General features: G+C 46.2%; 1 protein-coding gene across 1 annotated transcript in view; it reads left to right on the top strand.

Moving 5' to 3' along the window:
- Window positions 1-16,389, top strand: part of chd1l (chromodomain helicase DNA binding protein 1-like) — a 160,007-nt gene that overhangs the window by 22,120 nt on the left and 121,498 nt on the right. Inside the window, exons 4-7 of the mRNA XM_038801727.1 lie at window positions 6,890-7,001; window positions 7,377-7,408; window positions 14,004-14,085; window positions 14,226-14,388. Of these exons, the coding sequence (XP_038657655.1) occupies window positions 6,890-7,001; window positions 7,377-7,408; window positions 14,004-14,085; window positions 14,226-14,388 (389 nt within the window). The remainder of the gene's footprint in view (window positions 1-6,889; window positions 7,002-7,376; window positions 7,409-14,003; window positions 14,086-14,225; window positions 14,389-16,389) is intronic.

Below are 16,389 nucleotides of genomic sequence, written 5' to 3'. Positions count from 1 at the left end.
GCTTTCCAGAGGGACGAGGCAGGGGTGCCCCTTGTCTCCCCTGCTCTTCGTGTTAGCAATTGAGCCCCTGGCCATGGTGCTGAGGGACTCGAAGGGTTGGAGGGGGATTGTGCGGGGGGGGGGGGGGGGGGGGGAGCACCGGTTGTCGCTGTATGCAGATGATCTGCTGCTGTATGTTGCGGACCCGGCTGAGGGGATGCCAGAGGTGCTGAGGATACTTGAGGAGTTTGGGGACTTTTCGGGATATAAGCTACATGTGGGGAAAAGCGAGCTGTTTGTCCTGCACCTGGGGGGTCAGGAGAGGGAGATAGGGGAACTCCCGTTGAGGAGGGCTGAGGGGAGCTTTAGGTATCTTGGGGTCCACGTGGCTAGGACCTGGGGGGCTATGCATAGGCTTAACATTTTGAGGCTGGTGGGGCAGATGGAGGAGGAATTCAGGAGGTGGGATGCGCTGCCGCTCTCGTTGGCGGGCAGGGTCCAGTCGGTTAAAATGACGGTGCTCCTGAGGTTTTTGTTTCTTTTCCAGTGTCTCCCCATGTTGATCCCGAAGGCTTTTTTTAGAAGGGTGAATATGTCGATTCTGGGATTTGTGTGGGCGCGGAAGACCCCGAGAGTAAGGAGGGTATTTTTGGAGCGAAGAAGGGAGGTAGGGGGCCTGGCGCTGCCCAACCTGTGTGGATATTATTGGGCTGCGAACGTGGCGATGATTCGCAGGTGGGTGACGGAAGGGGAGGGTGATGCATGGAAGAGACTGGAGGTAGCGTCCTGTGCGGGTACGAGTCTGGAGGCCTTGGTGACGGCCCCACTTCCACTCCCCCCGGCAAAGTACTCCATGAGTCCGGTGGTGGTTGCGTCTCTCAAAATCTGGGGACAGTGGAGGCGGCATAGGGGGGAAGTGAAGGCCTCAGTTTGGGCCCCGATATGGGGCAATCACCGTTTTGCGCCAGGGAGAACGGGTGGGGGATTTGGGAGTTGGCACAGGGCAGGCATCAGACAGTTTGGGGACCTCTTCGTGGATGGGAAGTTCGCGACTCTGGAGGATCTGGTGGGGAAGTGGAACCTCCCCCCTGGGAACGCTTTTAGGTATATGCAGGTCAGGGACTTTGTTAAGAGGCAGGTGGAGGAGTTTCTGCGGCTGCCGCCAAGGTGGGTGCAGGACAGGGTGCTTTCGGGGACATGGGTCGGGGAAGGGAAGATCTCGGCTATCTACCAACTGATGCAGGAGGAGGAGGAGGCCTCAGTAGATGAGCTCAAAGCGAAATGGGAGGAAGAGCTAGGGGAAGAGATTGAGGATGGGACGTGGTCGGACACCCTGAAGAGGGTGAATTCTTCCTCCTCTTGGGCACGGCTCAGCCTAATTCAGCTGAAGGTGCTGCATAGGGCTCACATGACGGGGGCAAGGATGAGTCGGTTTTTCTGAGGGGAAGACAGGTATGGGAGGTGTTCGGGTGGCCCAGCAAACCACACCCATATGTTTTGGGCATGTCCGGCTCTGGAGGGGTTTTGGAAGGGGGTGGTGGGGATTTTGTCGGAAGTGGTTGGGTCTAGGGTCAGGCCGGGCTGGGGGCTCGCGATCTTTGGGGTAGCTTTGGAGCCAGGAGTGCAGGAGGCGAGAGAGGCCGGCATTCTGGCCTTTGCGTCTCTAGTAGCCCGGCGCAGGATTCTGTTACAGTGGAGGGATATGCGGCCCCCGAGTTCGGAGACCTGGGTCAATGACATGGCTGGGTTCATCAAGTTGGAGAGGATGAAATTTGCCCTGAGGGGGTCGGTACAGGGGTTCTTTCGGAGGTGGCAGCCCTTTCTCGATTTCCTGGCGAAGGGGTAGAGAGTGGTCGGTCTCTGCAGCAACTTGGAGGCGGGGGGGGTGTTTTTGCAGTGGTGGGTTTGTTATGTTATTTTCTTCTTTCTTGTATTGCTATTTGTTATTATTTATTTTGGGGGGGGAGAGTTCTTTTCTTGTTTTGTTTTGGCGTGGAAACATGCCTTGTTTGTTTTAAATTGCGGGGAGAAAATTTGTTATTGTTAAAAAACTTGAATAAAATTTTTTTTTTAAAAAAGTGCTGGTGTGAACCTATGGTTGTTGCAGATAGGCGCCTTGTCCGACATTTTGGTCAGGCCAAATTGCTGCCGCAGTTGGATCCAGGATTGGAGGGTGGCTGTGACCACTGGGCTGCTGGAGTGTTTTTTGGGTGGGGATGGGAGTGCTGCCGTGGCGAGGGGCCGGAGGGAGGTCCCCACGCAGGAGGCCTCCTCCGCACGCACCCACTCGGCCTCTGGCTCCTGGATCCATCGCCTTACTCGCTCGGCTGTTGCCGCCCAGTGGTAGAATTGTAGGTTTGGGAGGGCTAGCCCCCCCCCTGGATTTTGTTTTTTGTAGGACCTTCTTTGGGATCCTAGCATTTTTACCACCCCATACGAACGCCATGAATAGTTTGTCCAGCGCTTTGAAAAAGGCCTTGGGGATGTAGATCGGAATGGATCTAAACAGGAAGAGGAACATGGGCAGTACGTTCATTTTGATCATGTTGAGTTTGTAGCCCGGGAAGGCTCCAAACTCTTTCAGGGGCGCAATGATTCCATCCATGCTGCTCTGTGGGTCCGAGATGTAGAGGAGCAGGTCATCTGCATAGAGTGAGACTCTGTGCTCTCTGCCTCCCCTTCGGATCCCCCTCCAATTTTTTGCTGCCCTGAGCGCGATTGCTAGCGGTTCGATCGCTAGTGCGAACAGGAGCGGGGTCAGTGGGCATCCTTGTCTAGTGCCCCTGTGCAGCTGGAAGTATTGGGAGTTGGTATTGTTGGTCCGTACGCTCGTTATGGGAGCGTTGTATAGGAGCTTTACCCAAGCAGTGAACCCTGTTCCAAGCCCGAACCGCTCCAGTACCTCTATGAGGTATTTCCATTCTACTCTGTCGAAGGCCTTTTCTGCGTCCAGGGAGACGATCACCTCTTGTGTTCTCTCCTCGGAGGGGGTCATTATCATGTTCAGCAGGCGCCTGATGTTCGAGGTAAGCTGTCTACCTTTGACGAAGCCCATCTGGTCCTCTGTGACCACCTCAGGTACACAGTCTTCTAGCATTTTGGCCAGTATTTTGGTGTCTGCGTTCAGCAGTGAGATGGGTCTGTATGACCCACATTCCGTTGGGTCTTTGTCTTTCTTAGGTATCAGCGAGATTGAGGCCTGTGCTAACATGGGTGGCAGTGTGCCCCTAGCTAGCGAGTCTGTGAACATCTCCTGCAGGTGTGGGGCCAGCGTTGTCGCAAATTTTTTGTAGAAGTCCACCGGGAATCCGTCCGGTCCCGGCGCCTTTCCCATCTGCATGGAGCTAATGCTGTCCATGATCTCTCCCAGTGCTAGTGGTGCTTCCAGGCCCCGTTTTCTGCCCTCTCCCACGACTGGTATGTCCAGTCCACCAAGGAACCGGTTCATCCCAGCCTTCCCCCTTGGGGGCTCTGAGGTGTACAGCTCTTGGTAGAAGGCCTTGAAGGTTTTGTTAATCTTCTCTGGTTCTGTTTCCAACGTGCCTCCGGTACCCCTGATTTGCGCAATTTCTCTGGTGGCTGTCTGCTTTCTCAGCTGGTGTGCCAACAGGCGGCTGGCTTTGTCTCCGTGTTCGTACAGGGTCCCACGTGCGCCTGGCGGAGTTGGTGCACTGCTTTCCTGGTGGAGAGCAGGTCAAAGCTCCTTTGTAGTTCTTTCCCCTCCGCGAGGAGCTCTACGGTCGGGGCCTCGGAGTATTTAGGGTCTACCTCCAGTATGGAGTCGACCAGCTGCTGCCTAGCCACCCTTTCCTCCCTATCTCTTTGCGCTTTGAAGGCGATGATTTCCCCTCTTAATACGGCCTTTAGCGCTTCCCAGAACGTGGAGGGTGAGACCTCCCCGTTTTGGTTGTTCTCCTTGTACTCTGCTATGGCCCGCACTATCCTTTCGCTGAAGGACTTGTCAGCTAGTAAGGCACCGTCCAACCTCCATGTGGGGCGCTGGGCCCTTCCCGTCTCTAGCCGCATGTCCATGTAATGTGGAGCGTGGTCTGATATCACAATTGCGGAGTATTTCACTTTGTCTATCCCGTTTTCCCCACCACAAAGAAGTCAATTCTGGTATACATGTTGTATACTGGGGAGAAGAAGGAGAATTCCTTCTCCCCTGGGTGGGTGAACCTCCAGGGGTCCACTGCTCCCATCTGCTCCATAAAGTGACTGAGTTCCCTTGCCATGCTTGAGGTTTTCCCCGTTTTGGGGTTTGATCTGTCTGTCTTTGGATCCTGTACACAGTTGAAGTCTCTCCCCCCCCCAACCCTTTCTTACCCGCAGTTGGTCCTGCTCCCTCAGGTGCGTCTCTTGGAGGAAGACTATGTCGGCTCTCATATTTCTGAGGTGGGTGAGGACTCTGGATCTCTTCACTGGGCCGTTAAGTCCCCATACGTTGTTGGTGATTATCCTGGTGGGGGGCTTCTGCCCCCTCGCTCCTGTGGGATTAACCATACTTATCTGGTGGACGCGCCCCTGCCCCCCGGGGTTTCCCTGTTAGGGGGCCGTCCAGGATGGCCGCTGTCGCTGCTCTCCCCTTGCGGTCGGGTCTCTGCACTCCGGGGTTTCCCCTTGTCCCGGGGGCACCTGCCATGGCCGTCCACTGTGTGTCCGCCACGCAGGTAGTCCCCTGCACTCTGGGGCCTCCCTTCGCCCAGAGACCGTACTGGGCGGGTGCTTGCAGCGGTTCCTTGTTTCGAGCCCTTGGTTGTGGCACTTTGTAGCCCTGTTCCTTTTCTAGCCTCTTTTGTCCCTCCTTCCCTGCACCCCCCCCACCCCCCGTCTCTCCCTTTTCCCTCCTCCCCCGTATACTCCTCCTTCCCTCCTTTGCCCCTCTATCCCCTATTCCTGTCCCCGTTTGCTCTCCCGACTTAGATGGGTGTTCTACCCCATCCCCTGCCTGGCACCTCCCCCCTGTTGCGGGTGCGCTGCGGCCCTGCTTTGTTGCGTGCCCCCCGGCACTAGCTTTCCTGCTACTACGGTGGCCCCCCTCTCGGGGGTTATTATCTCGCCTCTCCCCTGCCTGGCCTCTACGGTTTTCTGCCCGCTCTTCCCCCATCCTGCCCTGCCCCCCTCTCGCCTGCTCTCCCTTCTCCATTACTCTCGTTCCCTCGTGCTAGGGCCTGCCCTCCCACCTGGAGCGGTCCCTCGGGCAGTGGTTTGTTCTTTGTTCTTGGTGTTCTTGCCGGGGCGGGGCGGGGGGGGGGGGGCACTGGCATTGCCTCGCCCTCTCCACACCCCCCCCCCATCGGCATCGGCGTACCAACCGACTCAAGAACAGCTTCTTCCCTACTACCATCAGACTTTTGAATGGACTTACCTCCATTATTAAGTTGATCGTTTCTCTACACCTTGCTATAACTGTAACATTATATTCTGCAGTCTCTCCTTCCTTCCCTCGGTACGGTATGCATTGTTTGTACAGCATACAAGAAACAATACTTTTCACTGTATACTAATACATGTGTCAGTAATAAATCAAATCAAATCAAAGAAAACTGGAATTGTTTGGTCTGTCTGGGTGACAACTCGAGCTTCCTAGCATCTCTGAGGGAGACACTGGAAAAAGTCTGGGTGCATTTTGTACTCTCCGTAAGGCACTCTTACCTTGGCAAAGCCAAGGTAAGAAGACATGGTGATAAATTCAGATCAATCCTGAGAATACCCACAGTTTACATTGTACAGGCTCTTCTATATTTTTTCATTTCTTCCACTGCTTTCATCCAAGACATGAATTGAACTATGACTGAAAATCTAAACCCGTTCCTTTCTTATAGGTCCTTATTTTTGCAGATCTTGATTCAGGAACTCAAAGCTGCAGGAGGATAGGTCTGCTTTTATTTAATCTGATTAATGTTTCAACTGCGGCTCCATTATTCGTATACTCTCCTCTGTTAATAGGTTATGGTCCTACTCAAGTGACTTGAGCACAAAACCGAAGGTAGCACACTAGTGCAGCACTGAGGGAGTGCTGCATTATATGAGATGCCACCTTCCAGATGTTAAAACAAGTCCCCATCTACCATAGAACCAAAGAATTCCGACAGTGCAGAAAGAGGCCATTTGGCCAATCGAGGCTGCACTGACCCTCTGAAAGAGCATCCTACCTAGACCCACTACCCCGCTGTATTCCCGTAACCCCATAACCCCACCTAACCTGCACATATTTGGATACTAGGGGCAATTTAGCATGGCCAATTCACCTAACCTGCACATTCTTGGACATGTGAAAGGAAACCGGAGCACCTGGAGGAAACCCACGCAGACAAGGGGAGAGAGTGCAAACTCCATACAGGTGGATAAACCATGGTACTATCTCGAAAAAGAACACGGGCATTGTCTCTGTGGTGTACTGGCTGATATTTAATTGTTCAACCAGCTCCACTAAAAATGAAATGAAAATCGCTTATTGTCACAAGTAGGCTTCAGTGAAGTTACTGTGAAAAGCCCCTAGTCGACACATTCGGCGCCTGTTCGGGGAGGCTGGTACGGGAATTGAACCGTGCTGCTGGCCTGCCTCGGTCTGCCTTAAAAGCCAGCGATTTAGCCCAGTGTGCTAAACCATAATAATAAAAATAATAACCATAAAAATAATAATTAGCTGGAACATTTCCGTGTAAATTGGCTGTTGTGTTTCCCACAATACAACATCCCGAGGTAGTGTACAGTGCTATATGAATACAAGTTATTTCTTTCTCCTTCATCTTTCTTTCTCATTGATGTGGTTTAAATGAGCAACTAGTAACAAAGTGTGCCACAGAAACAAACCTACATCTTACTGAATCTTCATGTTGGAAGTATAGTGTTAGGTATCACTATCTGATAATTGTCAATGTAAATATATAGTATTATTATTCTCCAGGTTTGCTCCGCAACTTTCATTGGTTGTATACATGGGAGACAAAGATACAAGACTGGCTTTGCAACAAGACCTTAAAAATTCTAATTTCCACGTGCTTCTCACCACTTATGAGGTATTATGGATGACCAGCAATTACTTATATATATTATATACAGCCACTACTACATTAATATTGTAATATCTTCATATCACAGGTAAGACATGAGTGCATATCAATCTTAATATATTATTGCACCTGTCATTATTGGATGTTCCTGGGCTAAATAACACTGCCCTTTATTTGGAATTTAGTTCATAGTGTGGGGACAAGATTGATTTGAAAAAGTAGGTTTCCACATGATATGTCAAAGTTTAATGTCTGATAGTCGCAATATGGATATTAGTGATTTCCATTGTCCATGGCCTGGATGCATGTTTTTGCCTTTCAGATTAGATGCAAACAATTCGGCATAAAATAATGAACATTTTTATTTCCTATTTGATTTAGATTTGCCTGAAAGATGCTTCTTTCCTGAGCAGGTGAGTTACTGTACAACCTCGTTGCAGTTTCGGAGGCAATTAAAATAAATATGGTTGCTTTTATTAAAGTTCTATTGCTATGATATAGCAAATCTCATGTGATGAGTTTTAAGAAAAATATCAGATGAAATAATATCAAAGTAAAACTGAACACTGAATCCTAGATTTAGCTATGCATTTAGCATTTCCAACATTTATTGGTGTTTGTTGAGTAAAGATACTGATAGAGGTAATATTGTTTCAGAAAAATATCCAACTTTGATATACTGATAGACTAGAGTGGTGCTGCTATTAGACTACCGTCTTCATCAATCATATTTGCAATATCCCAATTCTAATTGACAGTTATACCTAATTGCCTTATTTCAAATTTCATTTTGTTTTGTTTTGCCAATTTGCTCTGTGACTTCATGAACTAAATGAATAAATAAAATGATCAGATGTGAAATGAGGAGAAAGAACAATTTCCACAAATCCTGGAGAGAATTACTGGCATTATTATAGATGTTTACAAAATATATTCTGAAGAAGGGCATTCATGGAGGGCTGCAAAACATAAATGGAACAATTTTGTCAGTACTTTATAAGTAAAGTCGAGAGAGGAGGTGAGAACCATAAAATATGTAAGTGGGACTAAAATGAAATGTAAAATAGTTCACACTTTGAATGATTTACAGCCTCTAAGTAGAATTAATGACTTTATTCGGAATTAGAGGCATGTCCCTTGCTGCATCCTAAAAGGGCTCCGAGCAAACAAAATCCGAGGAATAGATAGTACCTGTCCCAGTGTGTGTAGACAAAGAGGGAATTTAAGAGTCAACCATACTGCTGTGGGTCTGGAATCACATGTAGGTCAGACCGGTTAAGGACAGCAGATTTCCTTTCCTAAAGGACATTAGTGAACCAGATGGGTTTTTACGACAATCGGCAATGGTTTCATGGCCATCATTAGACTTTTAATTCCAGATTTTTATTGAATTCAAATTCCACCATCTGTTGTGGTGAGATTCAAGCCTCGGTCCCTCAGAGCATTACCCTTGGTCTCTGGATTACTAGTCCAGCGACAATACCACTATGCCACTGCCTGGTGAAGCTACAATACAGAGCGAAATGTGTGCTAAACAGAGGAAGCACAACACTATAGATAGAACTAAGTAATTTCAGAACCAACAGATCATATCAAAGCTCTGGTACTGCAACATCCAGCCACAAATAGTGACATACAACTAAACAACTTCTCAACATTCTGCAAGAAAAGAAAGTCTAACCACCACTCCTTGACATTAAAAGATATTACCATCATTGGAGAACCATTGATCAGGAACTTAAATACCGTGACTTCTAAAGAATGTCAGTGACTCACCCCAAAACCTTTCCACCTCTCCAAGGCACAAATCAGGAGTGTGATGGACCACTTGCCTGGATGAATGCAGATCCAGCAACACTCAAAAAGCTGAACACCTTCCAAGACAAAGCAACCCATTTGATTGATACCCCACCCATTAACTTAAACATTCACTCCCTCCATCACTGGAACACCATGTCTGTGATTGGTACAATCTACAAGAAGTAATGCAGCAACTTGCAAAGGCTTATTTGACAGCTCTTTCCAAACCCATGGATTCTAGCACCGAGAATGTGAAGGGTTGTAGACATAGAAGGGGACCATCATCTGGAGGTTTCCCTCCACATTATGCATCATTCTGACCTGGAAATATGTCAATGCATCTTCATCATTGGGTCAAAACCTTTTTTAAAATATAATTTTAGAATACCCAATTCTTTGTTTTCCAAATTAGGTGCAATTGAGCATGGCCAATCTACCTACCCTGCACATCTTTGGGTTTGTGGGGGTGAGACCCACCAGGCACGGGGAGAATGTGCAAACTTCACACACAGTGACCCGGGGCCTGGATCAAACCGGGTCCTCGGCACCGTGAGGCAGCAGTGCTAACCACTGCGCCACCATGCCGTCCACCTTGGGTCACAATCATGGAGCCCCTTCCCAAATAATATTTTGGAAGAACCCATCACCTCACAGACTGAAGGAGGTCTAAAAATGGCTAACCATTATCTTTTCAAGGACAATTACAGATGGACAATAAATTAAAAGAAAGCAAATCAGTAAACCCTGGCAATGTCCAATAATACTGCAAATGGGCAAAAAATATGCTCATTTTTACAAAGGTTGATAAAAGTACCAACAAGGAAACTAAATAATAGCCTTCATATTGTCAGGAAGCAGAGGTAGTTTTAAGTGATCTATATTTGAATTTTTGGATGTTCAAAATAAGATACATATTTAAGTGAGTTTAATATAGTGCTTCTGTGTAAGAAAGGATAAAACTCTAGTTAGGTTCATGTTAAACAAAGGCTTGGGTTTTGGGTTTCATTTTAAAATGTGTTTCTATTGTGCTTAGAGGGTTTATGGCATGAAAGGTAAACAAGAGTGTGGAAAAATAGTGAGCTGTTGCTTAGCAGCAGGGGCCACCTTTAGGTTTGAGGAGAAATCTATGGAAGGTCGATTGGGTGATATCTACCTCTTGGTTTCAGAATGGGGTGTTGTCTGACCACAGTTAGCCTGTTGGGTTACAGGGACTATGTGTTTACTGAGAATATTATGGCACATGATATATATTGCAACCTGTGTTATCCTTGAAACATTTGTGAAGATAAGTGAGAGTGAAGGAATATTATGCTGTAGTCAAACTTTCATCTTTAATAAAACATTTTTGTTAATAAGTTAATTGACCGTCCTGTGACTCTTCTCTTAAAAATAAAGTAACATTTAGTCTTGAGCCAGAGTTCCATTCTGGGACCTTCCCGTTAAGTAGTAACATCAGCTGGGATCATAATGTAAACAAAGAAAATAGGAACAGCAGTAGACCTTTGAGCCTGCTCCACCATTCATTATGATCATGCTTTATCCTCCAACTCAGTAACCTGTTCCCGCTTTCCCCCTATATCCTTTGATCCATTTAGCCCCAAGAGTTGTATCTAACTCCTTCTTGAAAACGTACAATATTTTTGCCTCAACTGCTTCCTGTGGTAGCGAATTGCATAGGCTTGCCACTCTCTGGGTGAAGACGTTTTTCCACATCTCAGTCCTAAAAGGCTCACCCCATATCCTCAGTCTATGACCCCCACCATTGGGAACATCCTTCCTGCATCTACCCTGTCGAGTCCTTTTAGAATTTTCTAGGTTTCTATGAGATCCCCCCTCATAACCAACTTAATCTCTCCTCATACGCCAGTCCTGCCATCCCAGGAATCAGTCTGGTGAATCTTCACTGCACTCCACTCTATAGCAAGAACATCTTTCTTCAGATAAGGAGACCAGAACTGCACACACTATTCGAGGTGTGGCTGTATCAAGGCCCTATATAATTGCAGCAAGACGTCCCTGCCCATGTACTCCAATCCTCTCGCCATGAAGGCCAACATACCATTTGCCTCCTCTACCGCCGACTGCACCTGCATGCTTACCTTCAGCGACTGGCGTATGAGGACATCCAGGTCTCGTTGCACATATTCCTCTCTTAATTGATAGACGTTCAGATAATTATTTGCTTGTTTTTCTTACCAAAGTAGAAAACCTCATTTATCCACATTTGATGCATCTCCGATGCATTTGCCCACTCACTCACTTAATCCAAATAACACTGAAACATTTCTGCATACTCCTCACAGCTCACCCTCCCACCCAGCTTTATGTCATCTGCAAATTTGGAGATATTACATTTAGTTCCCTCATCAAAATCATATATTGTGAATAGCTGGGGTCCTAACACCGACCTCTGTGGTACCTCACTAGTCACTGCCAGCCATTTGGAAAAAAAGACCCATTTATTCCTACTCTTTGTTTTCAGTCTGTCAACCATTTTTCTGTCCATCTTAATACACTGGCCCCAATCCCATGCACTTTAATTTTACATGCTACTCTCATTTGGGACTTTGTCAAACACCTTCTGAAAGTCCAAATCAACCACATCCACTTGCTCCCCCCATCAACTCTACTAGTTACCTCCTTGAAGAATTCCAGTACATTTGTCAAGCATGATTTCCCTTGCATAAAACCATGCTGACTCTGCCCGACCCTGCCACTGTTTTCTGAGTGCTCTGCTACAAAATCTTTGACAATGGACCCTAGAATTTTCTCCAGTACCGACATCAGGCTTACTGGTCTATAATTCCCTGTTTTCTCTTTACCTCCATTTGAAATAGTGGAGTTTCATTCACTACCCTTCACTCTGTCGGAGCTGTTCGAGTCTATAGAATCTTGGAAGATGACCACCAATGCATCCATTATTTCTGGGGCCACTTCCTTAAATACTCTGGGATGTAGATGATCAGGCTGTGGGGATTTATCGGCCATCAATCTTATCAATTTCCTCAACGCCATTTCTCTACTATTACTGATTTCCTTCACGTACTCCCTCTCACTAAACGTCGTGTTCCCCAACAGTTATGGTATGTTTGTGTCCTCCTGTGTGAAGACAGAACCAAAGTATGTATTTAGTTGGTCAGTTATTTCTTTGTTCCAAACTATAAATTTCCCTGTCTGACTGTAAGGGACCTACTTTTGTCTTCAATCTTTTTCTCTTCACATACCAGTAGAAATTTTTAGTCAGATTTCATGTTCCTGCGAGCTTACTTTCATACTCTATTTTCCCCTTCTTAATTAATTCCTTGGTCGTCCTTTGTTGAATTCTAAGCTGCTCTCAATCGTCAGCATTTTTTTCCTGGCCAATTTATATACCTCTTCCTTGGATTTAATACTATCTCTAATTTCCATTGTAAGCCATGGTTTGCCAGACAAGAATGAACAATTGTTGCAGTTCACCCATGAGCTCCTTGAATGTTTGAAATTGCCTACCCAGCGTCATTCCTTTAAGTAATGTGCCCCAATCCATCATAGCCAACTTGTGCCTCATACCATCATAATTCCCTTTAAGTTTCAGGACCCCCGTCTCAGATGTCACTCTCCATCTTGATGAAAAATTAATAATCAATAGAGTGAGCAATATATGGAATGAACATCCATGTAGGGTAGTGGAGAAAAAGCACCTCCAAAACTACAAGCTCCAGTGATCTTCTGGGTAAATGAGGAACCAAGATGAATCTATGGCTGTTTGCATTATCTTGTGAAATGTGAACCAAAACATAGCTGAATAAATCAAAAATGCTTATCAATGTTTATTTAAAAAATCAGTCTGTGCAGAAGTGAGTTGGAAATGAGCCAACCTGAGCTTGAATGCACAATAGGGATTGCTGAAGAGATGGGAAAATGAAACAATTCCCCGTAAAAACATTTATTTTTTTTAAAAAAGTATCGTTATTGAAATATTTATAATTTTAACATTTAAAACACTTCACATTACAAAGTAAAATGAACACAAACCCCAAACCCGGCCCCCCACAATACCCTAACCAACCTCTCCGCCTCGCCTCCCTCCCCTCCCCCTAGCAGCAGATGGTAACCAGCTCCTTGAAATGTAGTATAAGCAAACCCCATCTGTTATGGAAACACTCACTCATACCCCGCATAGCAAATTTCACCGTTTCGAAGTACAAGAACTCAATTAAATCCTCCAGCCACACCGAGGCACAGGGTGGAGAAACTGACCTCCACCCCAATTGGTTCCGCCTGTGAGTGATCAATGAGGTGAAGGCTAAAACATCTGCCCCCGTTCCCATCTGCAACTTTGGTAAGTCCCACACCCCGAATATGGTCCCAGGGGACTGGGCTCTAAATCCACAATCAGGATCGATGAAATGAAATGAAAATGAAATGAAAATCGCTTATTGTCACAAGTAGGCTTCAAATGAAGTTACTGTGAAAAGCCCCTAGTCACCACATTCCGGCAATGGTGCTGAACAACGGCACCCAAAATATCTCTAACTTTGAGCAGGACCAGGACATGTGTACATGATTGGCTGGGCACCTCCCACACCGCTCACAAATATCTTCCATCCCCTTGACCAATCGTCTCATCTTCGACTTTGTCGGGTGCACTCTGTGTACTACCTTTAGCTGTACCAATCCCAGCCTCGTGCACGAGGTTGAGGCACTCGCCCTCCACAGCACCTCACACTACAGCCCCTCATCCAGCACTATCCCCAGCTCTTCCTCCCACTTGGCCTTAACCCCTTCCAGAGACGCCATATCGTCCTAAAATCTCCCAATATAACCCCCCCTCTCCAAAATCGGCGTGATAACCCCCCTCCAACCCCCATCACCACCAACACCCTCTACAGCAACGAGGAGGCGGTGCCACCGGAAAAGTCGGAAAGACTTGTCATTCTGTCAGTACAAGGAAACCAAAGTTAAAAATTACACGCACAATTATTTTAAAACAAACCAAATGTTTTTTAGGCGATAATCTGTTTCAACAATATTTATTTATTATCCCAGCGGCTTGCTCACAGTATTTTATGTAAAATTATAAGCAAAGCTGACACCTTCAGATGATGTGCTGGAGAGAGCCAAACTGAATGCAATCTTCACATGGAGATGTTGCACAAAATGAACATGTAAATTCTCAGAATCTTGTGGGATTACACGAGTTGACAAGTCTCTTGTGTTGTATTCCAGACTGAGTTGGAGTGTACTAATTGTGGATGAGGCCCACAGGTTGAAGAACCAGAACTCTCTACTGCATAAGTCTCTGAGAACAGTAAGACATTTTCTGCTTTGTTTTTTCTTGAGGATGTCACATCTGTAATTTGTGATTTTTGCATTATGTCTTGAAGTTGAAGCATTAAAACAATTTAATGGAAACATGCTTGCTAATGATTAATGATTCTTTACTGGTAGTTTTCAGTACGATTCACACTACTGCTGACTGGAACGCCAGCACAGAACAATCTTCATGAACTCTATTCACTGCTGAGCTTTGTGGAACCAAATGTGTTCTCGGCAGATGAAGTGGACGAATTTCTTAAATACTACAGCAATGTAGAACAGGATGCAGAACAAGGTAAGCATTTATTCTGCCAATGTTAAGTCCTTTAATATTACCATATTTGAATGTCAATTTGTCCAATTATATCCCACGTTAATTTTCTGTCTTTTTCGATCATGCATTAATTGTAGTGACCTATTCTGCAATTGGCTTATTACTCACTGATACTGCTGATCCAGCTGTTAGCAGTCTATTGATGACATCTGTTCCATTTTTCTGACAAACGTTCTGTCAACTGTCTAGTACCACTGACAGTGATGCAGTTGAAATCAGAAGCTCAGTGATGCAAGGAGCTATAGATAGGAATGTAGGAACAGGAATGGACCATTCAGCCCATCAAACCTGCGCTGCCATTCAATCGACCACGGCTGATCGGACATTTCAGTGCCTTTTACACACACTATCCCCATAACTCTTTCCGTTATTGTTAATCAGAAATCTACCAATCTCCACCTTAAACAGACTCAATGACTGAGCTTCCACAGCCTTCTGGAGTTAGAGAATTCCAAAGAAATTCTCCAAATCTCTGTCCTAAGAGGCAGCTCTCTTACTTTTAAATTGTGCACCCTGGTTCTAGGCAGCTCGGTGGCATAGTGGTTAGCACTGCTGTCTCACAGCGCCAGGTGACTGTGTGGAGTTTGCAGGTTCTTCCCATGTCTTGCGTGGGTTTCCTTCGGCTGCCCTAGTTTCCTCCCAGTCCAAAGATGTGCAGGTTAGGTGGATTGGCCATGCTGAATTGCCTCCAGGTGAGGTTATTGGGATAGGGCCTTGGTAGGGTGTTCGTTTGGTGGGTTGGTGCACTTGATGGGCCAAATGCCCTCCTGCACTGTAGGGATTCACTTCTATTCTAGATTCCCCAACCAAAGGAAACATCTACCCTGTCTACTATACCTTAAGTTTTTTGTAGGTTCCAATTAGATGACCTTATTCTTCGAACTTCCAGAGAGTACAGGCCCTGTGTTTGCCCAAGCTCTCTTCATAAGACAGTCTGGTGAACCTTTGTTGCACTCTATGACAGTAATATCCTTTTTGAGGTAAGGGGACCAAACCTGCACTACACAGTACTCCAGATGCGGTTTAACCAAGTTTCTATACAATTGAAGCAAGCCCTCACTACTGTACTCAAATCTTCTTGTAATAAAGGCTAACGTTCCGTTAACAGCTTGCTGCACCTGTATGTTAGCCTGAAGTGACTTATGGACAAGGACACTCGGGTCCCTTTGTACATCTACACATTCTAATTGTGGGTAGCATAGTAGTTAGCACACTTGCTTCACAGTTCCAGGTTCAATTCCCGGCTTGGACCACTGTCTGTGCGGAGTCTGCACATTCTCCCCGTGTGTGCATGGGTTTCCTCCCACAGTCCAAAGATGTGCAGGTTAGGTGGATTGGCCATGATAAATTGCCCTTAGTGTCCAAAAAGGTTGGGTGGGGTTACTGGGGCAGAGTGATTGTGTGGGCTTGGGTATGCTGCTGAATTGCCTCCTTCTGCACTGTAAATTCTATAGAAATTTCTTACCATTTGTTTTATGTGTAACATGTCAAGAAAGAACTATATTCTAAATTACATTGATGTTAGCAACTGGTCAGTATGGACATTTTGTATTGCCAAAGAGCCCAGGAATGGTATCCAGAACTAGAAAGGATACTGACCTATGTTTTTGCAATGAGTTTCATATGTATCCCTCGCTTATGTCAATTCAGCAGCTGTGCAGTAAATTTGCAACATAGTGGGGTCCCAGCAAGCTGGTAACAAAAGGAGCAAATGGAGATTTATCATAATGGGTCGGAGAAATAAATGCTTTTCTTCCATCCAACTATGGGGAAAATTCGTTACACTGAAAGTATTAATTCTACAACAGGCTTCTCAAACTGGGTTGTGATCAGTGGACTCGTGAGATGAGATTTTTTGGGTCCTGACCTCCAAGCAGCAATGGCTGCCATGGATACATATGAAACTCATTGCAAAAACATAGGTCAGTATCCTTTCTAGTTCTGGCTACCATTCCTGGGCTC

The sequence above is a fragment of the Scyliorhinus canicula genome, chromosome 7 (assembly GCF_902713615.1).
Source record: "Scyliorhinus canicula chromosome 7, sScyCan1.1, whole genome shotgun sequence".
Classification (NCBI taxonomy): domain Eukaryota; kingdom Metazoa; phylum Chordata; class Chondrichthyes; order Carcharhiniformes; family Scyliorhinidae; genus Scyliorhinus; species Scyliorhinus canicula.
The sequence above is the reverse complement of the archived record's forward strand: the minus strand, read 5'-3'. Positions and strand labels throughout refer to the sequence as shown.